The sequence below is a fragment of the Thamnophis sirtalis genome, unplaced genomic scaffold (assembly GCF_051295495.1).
Source record: "Thamnophis sirtalis isolate CommonGarterSnake01/CBP01778 unplaced genomic scaffold, rThaSir2_p1.2 scaffold_9, whole genome shotgun sequence".
Taxonomy (NCBI): Eukaryota; Metazoa; Chordata; class Lepidosauria; order Squamata; family Natricidae; genus Thamnophis; species Thamnophis sirtalis.
The window spans coordinates 32758118-32772184 of NW_028261389.1; the positions used below are offsets into that span (position 1 = coordinate 32758118).

Genomic DNA, 14067 nt, shown 5'->3' on the forward strand with positions numbered 1-14067 from the left:
AACAGACACCAGTGTTTAATGATAAAATACTTTAATTATATATGAGAAGCTCAGTGCAAAGCAGTTCTGTAACATCATATACATGCAGTCTTCAATATCTTCTAAGATCCTGCTTATAGAGCTCTTTTAGGTGAATAGAGCAAATATTCCATTTACTTATTGGAAAACCTTAATATGGTACTATTTACATAGTACATAGAAAGATTGTTATAAAGTGACCCTGTCTAGAGACTATAGATGCTAATTCATAAAAATAGTTCTAAAACCAATTAACATATACAAGCTAACAACACTGCCCCCTCCTCAAGAAGTTATTTCCTGGACCCACCGATCCATGATTTCTATCCAGTCCCCACTCTTCCCTTTAAAGTTTTTTTTTCCCCACTTTATTTGTATGCCGCCCTTTTCCCTGGGGGGACTCAGGGCGGCTCACAGTTCAAAAGTGGGGGGGAAGGACAAACAATTTACAACATGGAGACACTACAAGTTGTTGAGAAGACGACTGAACCTCAACTAACGAGGATCCTAAAGGTGATAGACTATCTAGTTATGGCCAAAAAAGTCTTTGCAAAGGCACATCTAATGCAGCACTTGGGCCTTTTCCTGGACTGTGAATGCTTCACAGAATTATTCATGTGTTAGTCACCTGTTCTCTAGAACATTTCCCCAGAGTGGGATGACATCTCATACCCTGATAACATTCAGGAAGCTATTGGAGAACTGATTATTCTCCCAGTCTTTGGGGTGGATTGAAGAAGCTTCTTGGATGAGAAGCGAAATGTCTTCAAGGAAAAACAAAGTCCAACTGCCTTTTGAAAAAGCACCTTTGGGACACATTTTCTATAGATTATCTTTAAAAAGTGGCCTATCTCCAAAGCAGAAATTTCAAGTGCCTCTCTCAAAACCTTGGAAAATTGCTTCTTAAAAGACATTTGTAAGGGAAAACAACTATTCTAGCTTAAAAAGTAATTAAATTTATATATACTTAATACTTAATTTCATTTAAAATTAATTTAAGGGACGAGATTACCAGTCAATACATATTTTATAACAAAGCAGAGTGACTCACAGCAGCGTGCTAGCCAACTGAGGTAAACAAAATCATTCTTTATTTTCTCACTTTGAATCAAGAGGAACACCTGAGAGGAAACAAAGAAAACCAAGCTTCTGTTCATATTAAATGTAGCTCTGAAATACATGCCCTCACTCAAATCAAGGTTTGTCATTCTAAAGATTCAGCAGGTATGAAAGTTTAAGACATGAAAATATAGTTCTCCCTTAAGCAAAATAAGTAATTCATTCAAAAATTATTTATTCAATAATTTGCCTTATCAAAAGACCCCCAAGATCTCTGTAGCAGAGATGTAATACAAAAGCAGAGATGAAAAAAAGGAAGCTTGCAGTCCTGATATAGCCCATCATTATGTATTTTATGGACCTTTTGAATGGGAACAATTAGCAGTTTAGAAAGTCTGGGGACAAAACATGTCTAAATCTGGGAATGATTCTACATTGTTCTAATAAAACTCTAGCTTAATATGCAGACTGCTATTTAAAAAGAAACAATGGTGGGCAAGGATAATTGACGCGAAAATACAGTCTCTCATTATCAAGACAACCCCTGCCTTCTCGAGGTGCCCACCATTTCCAACAGAAGGGGCTCTGTCGACTCTTGGGCCCGGCGAGCTCAAGTAGTACTTAGCCTAGAATCATGGATCCCGTTCCGGGATGCATGCGACTCTACAGCGAAGGGATTGGCGATGCCGTACCGACGCTAAAGACTTAAGTCAAGTAAGTCAAAAAGAAACAATAACCAATTGTTTAATCTTTAATCCTTACTTTGCCAAATGATAATTTACGTTGATTTTTTTAAAAAAAATTAAGTTTCAAGGAGTATAATATTTTATTAGAAATAGCAATAGCACTTACACTTATATACCACTTCACAGTGCTTTACAGCCCTGTTTAAGTGTTTTACAGAATCAGCAAATAATGAAGCTTTTCTCAAAATGGCAAATATATTTTTGCCATTTTATTCAGAATATTCTGGAGCTTTTATTCAGGCATACTTAAGGAATGGTGAAGGGCAAATGGGGCATATCTTATACCAGTGATGGTGAATCTTTTTTGGCTCACGTGCCATAAGGTGGGGAGCGCAAGGGAGTTGTGCACGGGTGTGCTGCACTCATAATGCACTGCACGATCTCCCAGTGTGCATGCGCGCATGAGAGGTGCTCCCTCCCATTTTTTGAATGTTTTTTTTCACTCTCCCCAGGCTTCAGAGGTTTTATAGGATCCTGGGGAGGGGGAAAACAGCCCCCACCCCCCAGAGGCCCTCCGGAGGCTTCAGGGCCCTTCAGGAGGCTTCCCTGAACCCTCTGGAGGACTAAAAAACAACCCTATGAGCAAACCAGAAGTCTGTTCCCAAACCTCCGGTTTGCCCATAGGGCCGGTTTTTTTGTGCTCTGGAGGCTTCAGGGAAGCTCCTGAAGCCTCCGGAGGGCCTCTAGGGGGGCGGGGGGAGGACTCTTTTCATCCTCCCCAGGCTCCTATAAAGCCTCTGGAGCCTGGGGAGGGCGAAAAATGGCTTTAAAAAAGGCTGAACTCAGCTGGCCAGGGGCACGCATGCGCGCTGGCCAGCTGACAGGGCAAAGCCTTGCATGCCCTGACAAATGGCTCCGCGTGCCACCTGTGGCACGCGTGCCATAGGTTCACCATCCCGGTCTTATACTGTATGTTTTCATCCATGCATGCATCCATCCATCCGTCCTTGAAAACAGAGTATTCTTCTGCAGTTGTACAACTCACACATAGAGTTAAATTTGAAGACGAAAATAGCAACCATAAGATCCTTTTCTTTCAGCAACAAATTTACTTCAATTCTCAATATGTTACATCGCTACAATATCAGACTCTGCTATTACACTGCAATAAATAAGTTTTTTGTTTATGTTTCTGTAATTATGATAGATTTTAAATTACAAATTGTTAGGAATGTAATCCAAGAGTTGGGTTGGCAATATATAAAGCATGATAGTAATACTGTATCTTTAATTACTGCTGTAAATGTGATTGGTTGCTGTTTCCTCAAGCGGCCATAAGATGGAGCCAGGCTAATTGTTGGATGATGGTTGTAGATGTGTCGTGTATTGATCGGCGTGGATTGCTGTGAGTTTTGCAACTGTTAGTGTTTTTTGTGTACTGAACTGTTTATATGATTCTGGACTGTGTTTGTTGGATCACCCCTTAACTGCAGACATTGATGACTGCAGATGTCTTAACTATGTATGAATTGGACTCTGCATACCTCTATTTCCACAGAATTACACCACTATCTGTTTTACAATTCAGTGTCTCCGTATGCTGGTTTATGTGTTCTTCTACACCACTCTCACTACGCTTCTCTGTACGTACTCGTTCTCCTAACAGAGAGCTTACCTAACACAAATGATATTGCATTAGCAATAAACCAATCTTCTACATTCTCCTTTCATTATATTTTTTCTAGCTTCATACACTAAGGAAGAGTGACACCAAGACATGATTCAGTACAGCTCCTAATATTAAAAAATACATTTTGCTGCTGTCTAGTGTTGTTACCTTCTGAGTATATATGCATAGGATGATGCATATATTTAATTCTTAAAAGGTTATTGCCTCTTATTCACAACATTCACAATCCTTGAAGTTTCAGAAAGTTCAGATATAGAAACTAAAATACAGAATGTAAGCAGCAAATATTTCTAAACTTGTCTGTGATCTTTTCAAGAAGCAGATACATACCTCCTCAGCCTCACTAGTATTTCCAGTAGCAGCTTTGGCTTGTGCATAGTTAAAGTTAAAAGTATCATCATTATAGAAATAACTCTGAAAAATAAAGTATGATTAATAAAGAAACAAGTTAATGGTTTATGACATTTAACAGCTAGTATCAATTTTCAACTATTGTTTGTAATTGACAATACAATTGTCAATACAACTGAACTACGATGGATATGTTAATAAGTTAGAAATTAAACTTCTTTTGCCTTTCTCCCAAGCATATAAAATCTTGCTATGATGTAATTTCCCTTTGCTCATCTCCTCAAAACATTATTGCTCAATTCTATATTTTTAATTCAACAAATATCAGGGGGCTCCATTTTTATCTAGTTATAACATCTTGAAAATACAGTACACTGACTGTTCATAAAAATAGTTTAAGCCTTAGACAATCCCTAAAATATAGTCCTGATGAATGTAAATCATTCTTTCATTTAATTCTAAACAGTATAAAAGCAATGAATCCACAATTCGTAATTAATGTCTTATACAGAGAGGGTGGAACATTTACTTATTTATATACCATCACACTCCCCAAGAACTACTAGCATACCAGTATATTGAATTACTCATAATGATACTAATATAAATGTTTCCTAATAATTACATATAATCAATAAAAGGTCTTCTAAACAGCTCAGTTTTCATCCTTCCTATATGCTGGGAGGCATGGTACAATACAGATTTTTACATGGAGCCTACTCCAGAAGGAAGGCTGTGCTGCAGAAAAGGAATAACCTAAAGCAGGGTTGTCAAACTTGCAGCCCGTGGGCTGGATGTGTCATGTGCTGGCCCCGCCCCCATTTGATTTAGCAAAGAGGGGGAGGAAGTTCCGATATGATATATGACGACGTGAGTTTGACAACCCTGACCTAGAGAGTGAGTTCCGTTTGAAGCAATTTGTCCATCAGGCCAACTCAGGAAGGATTTTATACCTCTTTTTGCATACTTAAATAACACTTCCTCATTTTGTTATATCAAATTTCTAAATTAGAAGCCATAGCAAACCAGTTCAATAAAACACCTCAAGCTGATAATACTATAACGTATTACATTTCTTTAGATTTTCCATGGATGAATTGATTATACTTCTATTAAATAGTGTAAATGCTAATTAAGAATTTCAGAAAGTATAAAATGTAATAATTGTTGTATAAATGAATGTATCACATTATAATAACATTTTGTCCAGATTCATGCCAAGTTCATGCCTAGGAAGAAAAATACCATTCTCCTTGAGGTGTGGAAAAGTTTGCTTTTACGCTGAAATCTTTAGCTGTGTGGGAGTTATAAAACATTATCTAGACATACTGGTTTAGAACACAGAAAATGGAAAGGTGCCAACTAATGTTAAGTGTCAATAAGTATGGAATGTTTAAGTACATTCATTATATTATCAAATAATGAATCATCATGTGTAGATTAACATCAATCTTCACAAATGCTTCACCTTCTGTGTACTGTTTTGATCATCTCTCTATTCACATATTTTGTTAAGTGGTTTTTGTGTGCTTTCAACTTCTAACCTGATTTAGATGTCAAATTTTTCATTCCTTTCACAAATACCAAAAATATTCTGAATGGAAAACAGTATCAATTAAATATAACTCAGGTGGGTCCTGAACAAAAGCATATAATTATCTAAGCACACCACCACATATAAAAGATCTTCAGTAGCAGATCTTCAGTTTCCCATTATATTGCATAATTAGTTGTTGCATAGTTGTTAACTCTATCAATATTCTATTAGTTGAATGAGAGAGTGTCCTAGTAGTAGTCTCTGAAGCAAAAGACAGCTATGATCACCCTGAAATTTTGACTTTTGCTCCCAAAGTACTTAGAACATCCCACAGAATTATAATTTTTAATGTGACAGATGGAGAAAATTATAAGTACTTGTAAGCATAATTACTGTATTTTTCAATGTATAAGACACACTTTCTCACACACACTCCAAAGTGGGTGAAAATGTCTGTGAGTCTTATAGAGTGAATGTTGCCAAAACCCTGTCCAACCACCGCCCCCCACCCTTCAGCCTCTGCCTCCCAGGAATTTGCCTCCTTGCAGCAAACAGCAAACAGCCTGGTCAGCTTCAACACAGCCTGATTTAGCACAAGCAGCTGATTGGCGGTTGGATTGGCCTCCCAGAATACTGCCTATCAGCTGTTCCAGGCTGCAAGGATTGCCACCGCCCATTGCCGCTGTTGCCGCTTCCATCTATCCCCACCTCCATGTGCCCCATTTTTGGCCTCCGTGCCCCCCATTTTCAGCCTCTGTACGCCCCATTTCTGGCCTCCACATGCCAAAAAATGGCCCGCTTTTCACAAAAATGGGATGGGGGGCAGGGCTTTGGGAGGCCAAAAATGGCTGTATTTGGTGTATAAGACACCAACATTTCCAAGCTCTTTTAGGGGTGGGGGAAAAGGTACATCTTATACTCAGAAAAATACAGTATATTCTACTGGTAGCAAGACCAAAATTAAATAATTGATCATTGACACCACAGCAACATTTTCACTGAAAATATCACAGATAAAAAGCCAGATGCCCTAACACTGGATTTTCTATGACACTTAATGAAATAGCCTTCTTCTCTAGTGTTATGTTTATGCATAGCCACCTTTTGAGACACTAATAAACAGACATACATGAATCTATACAAGACAATTGTAACTTTTACTAACCTTCACTGAATTGAGATATATTAGGACATCATCAAACTGCCTGAGCAGAAAAAAGCAAGAAGCCATACACTGTCTCCCAGGGATAGTATCTGAAGAATAACAATGCAAATAAGTTGAGAAGAGCAAAAATGTTGGGGAGTACACCTACATTCATTTGTTTTCAGAACTACTGCCAGGATGTCAAAAAACAACACACTATATTATTTACTTTGGTGACAGATAGGAAACAATTAGACAGAGCTTAAATCATTGTAGAAAGATACTAGAGAAAACAAACAAAAAGTAAGTAAAATAATTCTCTAAGTTAAAATCTTACAATCTGCTTCACACATTAGTTTAAAGTTACTTGTGTGAATTTCAAGTTATGACTTAGAAGCCCTTAATAATTTGCTTTCAGAGAGGCAAACATTCTGAACACTTTAACAATCAACATTTGGCATAATATTAGGTTTTATATGCCAGATTCCATGCTGAGTAGGGAAGGCATAGGCTGCATAAAGAACCTATGTTCTTCCCCTTACTTTTACATCCATCATAAATAGCCAGAGTTCAGTCCTACTCAATTTCCAACAAGAATAAGATGGCAGGAAGACAGGGTTTTTTTTTCTTCTCAAGGGCAAAGGAAATATGTAAAGAGAGCAGCTGTTAGGAGCTGGACCACCTTCAGAAAGTTATACACATGGATGGAATATGATGACTAGTAAGGTTTGTGTCATACTTGTGTCCTACCATATGAAGACTGCAATTGCAAACTTATTGTATTGCTATACAAGAAAGTAAATGGCTTAAAGGCATGCCTGGCTAATGGCTATACTGAGACTCATCAGGGAAAGCAAGGTGTTTCTGGATACAGGAGCCCTGGAAAAGGATTCTGGCAGCATGAAATTGACAAGACTTAATGAACCTGTACTTGTAGCTGAAATTATTTTGCCAATTCCAGGTTCTGTTGCTGGAGGATAACTAGCAGATTTCTGGATAATGTTTTCACCCAGCATTCCAAAGACAGAAAGGGCAGAAGCTCAGGCTCCTATTGAGGTGAGGAATTCAATGGCTGTTCCAAAGAATTGCCATATGTGGTGAGAGGTGACTCATTCCTGAGAGGAACTGAGGTGGCACTCTACAGACCAGGCAAGGTATAAAAAGAAGTGTGTTGTCCCTAAGATGCAAAGATTCAGGATGTAATGTAGGTTTTGTTAAAAACGTCATTCTAAACAAATCTTACTGGTTTTTTTGACAAAGTGACTACAATAATAAACCACAGGAATTCTATGGATATATTTCTTCCTTCATAAAATTCACCAATGGATGGATGGTTCCACTATTAGCAGTAGCTGGACTTGCAGCTGATCAACTACATATCAATATGGCTTAATGAGGGGATAGAAAGAATGTGCCTCTAGTTTGCAGATGACACAAAGCTGGAGAGTGGGGATGGGAAAGGACAAATTGCTAACACTTCAAAAGAAACTCAAGATTCAAAAGGGTCTTAATAGACTTGGACATCAGGCCCTATCAGAGGTGGATTGCTGCTGGTTCAGCCCCACAGTAGTGGAATTCAGGCCTGGGTCGCAGAACTGGCAGCGACCCAGGCCTGACATGCCCCCGAACTGGTCTCCGGTGTCTTCTGCCATTGCTGGCATGGTTCTGCATATGCACAGAGCATTTTTAGTCAAATGCGCATGCACAAGCAATGCACGACTGACATGCATGAGAGGGAAGTGAGCAGCGCACACACAGCGAACCAGTACTAACCAGTTCAGGACCCCTGGGCCCTATCCAATAAAATGCAGTCGAATGGCAAAAAATGTAGGGTTCAGTACTTAAATAGCAAACACCAGATTCACAAATAAGTAATATTTGCCTTGACAATAATATTTGGAAGAAACTAAGCACACTAGTAGACCATAGAGCCAGTCTGCTGCAGGTACCAAACAGTTAATATAATATTAAGCTGCATCAAGAGAAATACAGTGTCAAGACCACAGGAAGTGATAGTTCCATTTTGCACTGCACTGATTAAAAGACAACAGGAGTACTATGTTCACGTTGAGTCACCACAATCAAAGAAGTATGTTACAGAACTAGAAAGAATGACTAGAAAAGCAGCAGTGATGATTGGAGGGTAAAGTCTATGAAAATTGGTACATGAACCAGATATTTAACTTAAAGAAGACATGGGTAAGCAAAGACAGAACAGCCGTCCTCAAATAATTGGAGAGCTGTCATAGAGAAGAAGGTATCGCTTTGTTTTTCACAGCTTCCAACAGTAGAATAAGAACCAACTGATGGAACCTGTAGAAGGCATAGAGAATGACTTTGAAGGATAGGAAGATCCATTACAAGGAAACAAACAGACAAGCACCTATTGAACCCATTCCAAGAAACATGAAGATGCCTCATAGGCTTCTCTTTAATCCATACAAAGATAAAGTGAGGAAAGCATATTCAGACTTGCAATATTCTGTCACTATAGCTCAGAGGTCGCCAACCCCTGGCACCGGGCCCCAGTCAATCCCAGGAACCTGGCCACACAAGTGAATGAAGCCCCATCCACGTAGCTATGGAATGCAGCACTGTGTAAAACTATGCCTTTCAGAGCCCGCAGAAAAACCACTTTCCATGGAACCAGTCCCTGGCGCCCAAAACATTGGGGACTGCTGCTGTAGGTCGTCTAATAAAAATTAAAATAGCTTTAAGACCCATATGACATTTCTTTCTCAGTCTGGTCTGCCTTAAAGTGCTGAACTTGAAGTAAGGAGGAATTTCTTGATAGTAGGAGCTATTGAGCAATTGAACAGACTGCCTCGTGGAATTATGGCTATTCCCTCACTGAAGGTTTTTAAATAATGATTAGAGAGTCATTTGTCACTCTGGGATGATCAGAGATGTCACGAGCTTCCAATGTCCTTTCTGACCCTATCATTCTGTAATTCTTTGTGACATGAGAATTTATAATCTAAACTCATAACTTAAATTGGAGATAAATATACATTTAATTCTAGCCCAAATAGCATATTTATGTTGCATTTGTATGATAAATATTTCTACTTAATATTTGTCACTGGCAAATACTAATAGCAACATGCAGAAGATACCTTTTATTGAATCACATAATAAATTTAGTATAATTAATGTCTGAAAAAAAGAGAACACAGTACATTTAAAACATACCACATTCACTAGCAGATCCTCCCACCAGTTGGAAAAATTGCTGAGCAATTTTCAAATGATCTCTCTGAAAAAGAACAGTATAGAAATAGGGCTTTTATTGTGCTGATAAATATTTTTCCCTTTCTATTCCCTGAATGCCTACTAGTTCCATTCTACATCATGCTCATGTTGTTTTCCATTTTCTCCTCCCAAAATGTTTTGATGTTAATGAGCATATTCAGTTATCATTGTTTTTTTAAATTTCTGTGCAAAACTTTATTTTTTTGAAAATAGATGAGCCTTCCCCAAGCATGGTTATATTTCTTTTTTGTTTCTCAGTAGCTCTAGTTTGCCTAAAACAGTTATAATTAACTAACGTAAGAAATGTATGTAAGAAAGGATCAAGTTAAAATCTGAATCAGCTTCTGTGTTCGATTTGGCCATTTATGGATTCTTTATAAATTACTAGTAACTGTTATACTCACTGAACCCATTTCCTGTCCAAGTACTGCATTCACTACTCCTTTCAGAATATATTCCTAAAAATATTGGGAAAAAATAATTAAATTTTGCAATTTGTTTCCTGATGCTTAAAGCCATTTTCAATTTTTTTATTCAAATTACAGGGCAAATACATAAATATATGAATCAGATATCTTTATGGATTATAATTGTATCAAGTTAAATATAAAAGGTACTCAAACCATTAAAAGGCTGATCAGCCATCCCTTTAATTCTTCTGCTAAAATTGTAGGTGTATTCCATTATACAAGCATATGTTTTAATTTAACCACCCAGTTTCCAGAAATTTATCTTGGCATCTTCCAGGTTCTTAAAGTATATATCAGCTAAAGAAACTATTTTTAAATAATAACTAACAATAATGAATTTGAAATAATCAGAAAATGGAAATATCCATAAAAATCTATAAAAGTCACTTAAATGGAACATCAACCGTCAATTGTTTTACTATAGTTTTTATCATACAATTTCAAAACTTTAACCAAGTACAGCTTATAGTATTGTTTTGATCACTCTTAAGTATGAAGAAAAATTCAAAACAGTTTTCATCAAGAATAAATTAGCTGTACTTTGTTGCATTAAAATATGTGACACAAATGACAATTCTTTTTCCATAGTGATTTTAACACAACCTACTTACACTGATCTACTTATCTTAATTACTTTGATCCACATATCTTTTTTAAAAAAATGGAAGGCAACAAATAAAAAATAGATGATACAAGAATTTAATTCTATCCTATAACATTTCAAAAACATTTTCTTCTATTTCCATTTATTTTCCATTTATTGAATTTATAGGCTGCCCAATCCCGGAGGACTCAATGAATGTATCAATGAATAAACTTTTTTTTAACCTGAGGGGTTGCAGGTTCCAGGTCTTTAATCAAGTTGTAAGCCTCCTGTACATCATCTGAAATAATATGATACAGTATATATAATATTACAATATATAATACTAAACTTCTCCCATACTTTTATTAATCTATTTACAAAAAAGATGGTTAATATTTGTATAATATTATTCTTTAAATGTTACAATAAGTGAGTGGTGAGTAGGAGGAAGGGAGAAGAGGGAAGGATAGCGGGGCTTTTAGGAGAAGTCCAACTGGCTTTCCTTTTGGCGTGGGGTGGGAGAAAGACCCAATAAAAATCCAATTTCTCCCAATAAATGGGGAAAATAAAGGCCCGGTGGTCCAGAGTCCAAAAAGGGGGTCTGTTTGTCAGAGGATTGGAGACGAAATCAGTTGAAATATGGGCTGGAGGCTATTCAGAGAGGAATCTGTCTGGGTATCTTCTTCCCTCCCCCTTAGATTCTCCCCACCCAGCTTTCTTCCCTAGCCTCATTTTAAGGGGAGGGGGAAGCAAGGTGAGACAATAGTAGCTAAAAATCTGCGAGGGGGGGGTTAGGGTTTATTAAAAGTGGTGATGGGGAAAAGATGCCATTCCTTTCCCAAGCACCCAGGAAAAGTGGAATAAAAATACACGTGTATGTGTGTGTGTGTATATGTGTGTATGTATGTGTGTATAATGGCCCGGGATAGCTTCAGCCACAAACAACAGCTGCTGTTATTTTTGCTGAGAGCTTCTAAGCTACACAGCATTCTTTAGTAAATATTAACAATAACATAATATACAGGATTAAAGGAAGGAAGGTGAAATCAGAGGTGGGAAGGAAGGAGTAAGGATGTGATGGCCCTCCATAGGCATCTGCACTACACTCCCATCATTCCTGAGTTATGCTATTAAAGAAATACAGTGCTACCAGGGAGAAGTCAGTTGTGAAAGAGTGATTGAAATTTCTCACAAAACCTCATTATTCAGGTTAAATTGCCATGTTGGCACTTTGTGATAACTAAGTGGGTTTTGGGTTGTAGTTTGGACACTCGGTCCCTAAAAGGTTCCCCACCACTGCCTTAAAGAATCCCATATGTTTCTCCAGGGATATCCTGCTTGACATCGTTTGTTAGCTCATGAAGCATCACAAATAAAAAATAGTAAGCAACTGTATCCTTCCCAATAATCCCCAAAACAAAATACATATGTTTTCTATTTGGTAGAAAAATATCACTAAAATATGAACAGATATATAAAATACATAAAATATATTTAGATATAAAAATGTAAAATGAGATATATAGATTTTTTTTCACCTTGCCGAAGATAATAAATGACTAGATTCAGTCTAGCTTCAGGAATGACATCAACCAGTGGAGGGAGTACTTGGAGAGACCCTTCCCCTCCTCGGAATACCACCTGTAAGTAGAAGTACTCAATGTATTAGTATTGTAGCAAACAAGTTACAATTTAATTCCATGCATGTTTTAAATATACTAAGCAGTTTATCATGAACGATGAAAATATGTCACTTATTATTCCATTTCTTTTGTAGTTTACAGATTGAACATTCACCGCAGAAATCATAGTGACATCTTTATTATTTAATGCTATCAATATATACAGCACTTTCATACACAGCCACTATATATACATTCCAAAACTTGGATACAGTTGATAAGAGAGAAAAAAGGTCAAGCAAAAAACCTTGCAGAAAACATGGATTTTAAGGTGGGAGGTAAAAGGTGACATCAAGTATATGGTCTGTGAGAGAAGAGAGTTTCAAACAGCAACAAAGATAAGAAAGAGTAACTAAGAATATTATCTGACATCTTAAGACGATAGATTTAGATAAGTTAAAGTCATTACTAGAGTAATAAGCTATAAAACATCTGATAGCTGTAGGATTAGCAAATAAGAGAGGGAATGAGAAGCTAGTAAAAGAGATATAAGGAAGAATTGTGCATGGAATAAATAAATATATCTTTAAATTATTTTGGCTTGTGGAAAAAGTTAATTTCAAGAAAAATCATCATAACCAGAATCATAAGAGAAAATATATCAAATTTACAGAGTTAACACCATCTGAAAAATGACACATCTGAAAAATTACATCAAAATGAAGCTGGTGGGACACATAAGATCACATAAGGTTTTTGAAGAAATAATAAATATTTGAACATAATAGGAAAAGAACTTAAAATCAGGAATAGGCTAATGATAGTGCATGAATATGATAATCAATGGAATTTCTTTTTCAGGAACTCTTCTGTGAAGCGCAACTTTTATAGTTCATTCCCAATCAATAAATTACTCTTCTAGACAAGTTGACCAAACAGTACTTTGATCATGTGCATGATCTGCATAAGTTACATTATATGAGCTACCTCATTGCTACTTACCAAGTTATGCTTAATGAGCTCTTTAGCAAATTCAAATGATGTTGAGGCACTGTCCATCAAACTTTTAAGCTCTGCCTAGTAGTTTTAAAGAAATTTTAAAAACAGACAATTGGTTACATTATCAACAGTGGTAACCAAAGGAATAAACATTTTGCTTAAATGAATATACAAAATACTATAGGATTAAAATGTTTGTTCTGCATAGTATCAGGAACAATAAGAAATAGCTATGCACAAACAATTTGCATTTCTCAAGAATAGATACTAAAATGTTATAGCAAAATTTAAACTTGGATTGAGGAATGATTTGAGAGATTAAACTATAGTAACAAAATACCTCAGCAGCTTTTCCATTGTAGAGTCGGAAATGATTACAAGCCTTTAAGTTAAGAGCAATAGTACTATCAGGAACCTGTTGAAGGTAAACAGCTAGCACTTCTTGAGAGACATCATAGTAATCCAGCTTGTAGTAACACAAGGCCACATATACATTGAGGGCCAGATATTCCCTGCCAAATCAAAGTTCAACAACATATTAATATAACTTATTGCTTTATGAAATTCAACTAAGTTTCAGTGATATAAAATTTAGAAAAGCCCAGTCTATAAATCTAAGTATAAAAAAGACTCCAAATATCCAGCCCCCTTCA

At 36.7% G+C, this 14067-nt stretch overlaps 1 protein-coding gene across 3 annotated transcripts in view; it reads right to left on the reverse strand.

Annotated features, from left to right (window-relative positions):
- Nucleotides 1-14067, reverse strand: part of IFT56 (intraflagellar transport 56) — a 28254-nt gene that overhangs the window by 6428 nt on the left and 7759 nt on the right. For all 3 annotated transcript variants that reach the window (XM_014060470.2, XM_014060469.2, XM_014060471.2), the window contains 9 exons: nt 13755-13926; nt 13418-13492; nt 12332-12434; nt 11036-11091; nt 10142-10195; nt 9678-9741; nt 6507-6595; nt 3784-3867; nt 1070-1139 (listed from right to left, as the gene is read on the reverse strand). In XM_014060470.2, coding sequence (XP_013915945.1) covers nt 1070-1139; nt 3784-3867; nt 6507-6595; nt 9678-9741; nt 10142-10195; nt 11036-11091; nt 12332-12434; nt 13418-13492; nt 13755-13926 — 767 coding nt within the window. The remainder of the gene's footprint in view (nt 1-1069; nt 1140-3783; nt 3868-6506; nt 6596-9677; nt 9742-10141; nt 10196-11035; nt 11092-12331; nt 12435-13417; nt 13493-13754; nt 13927-14067) is intronic.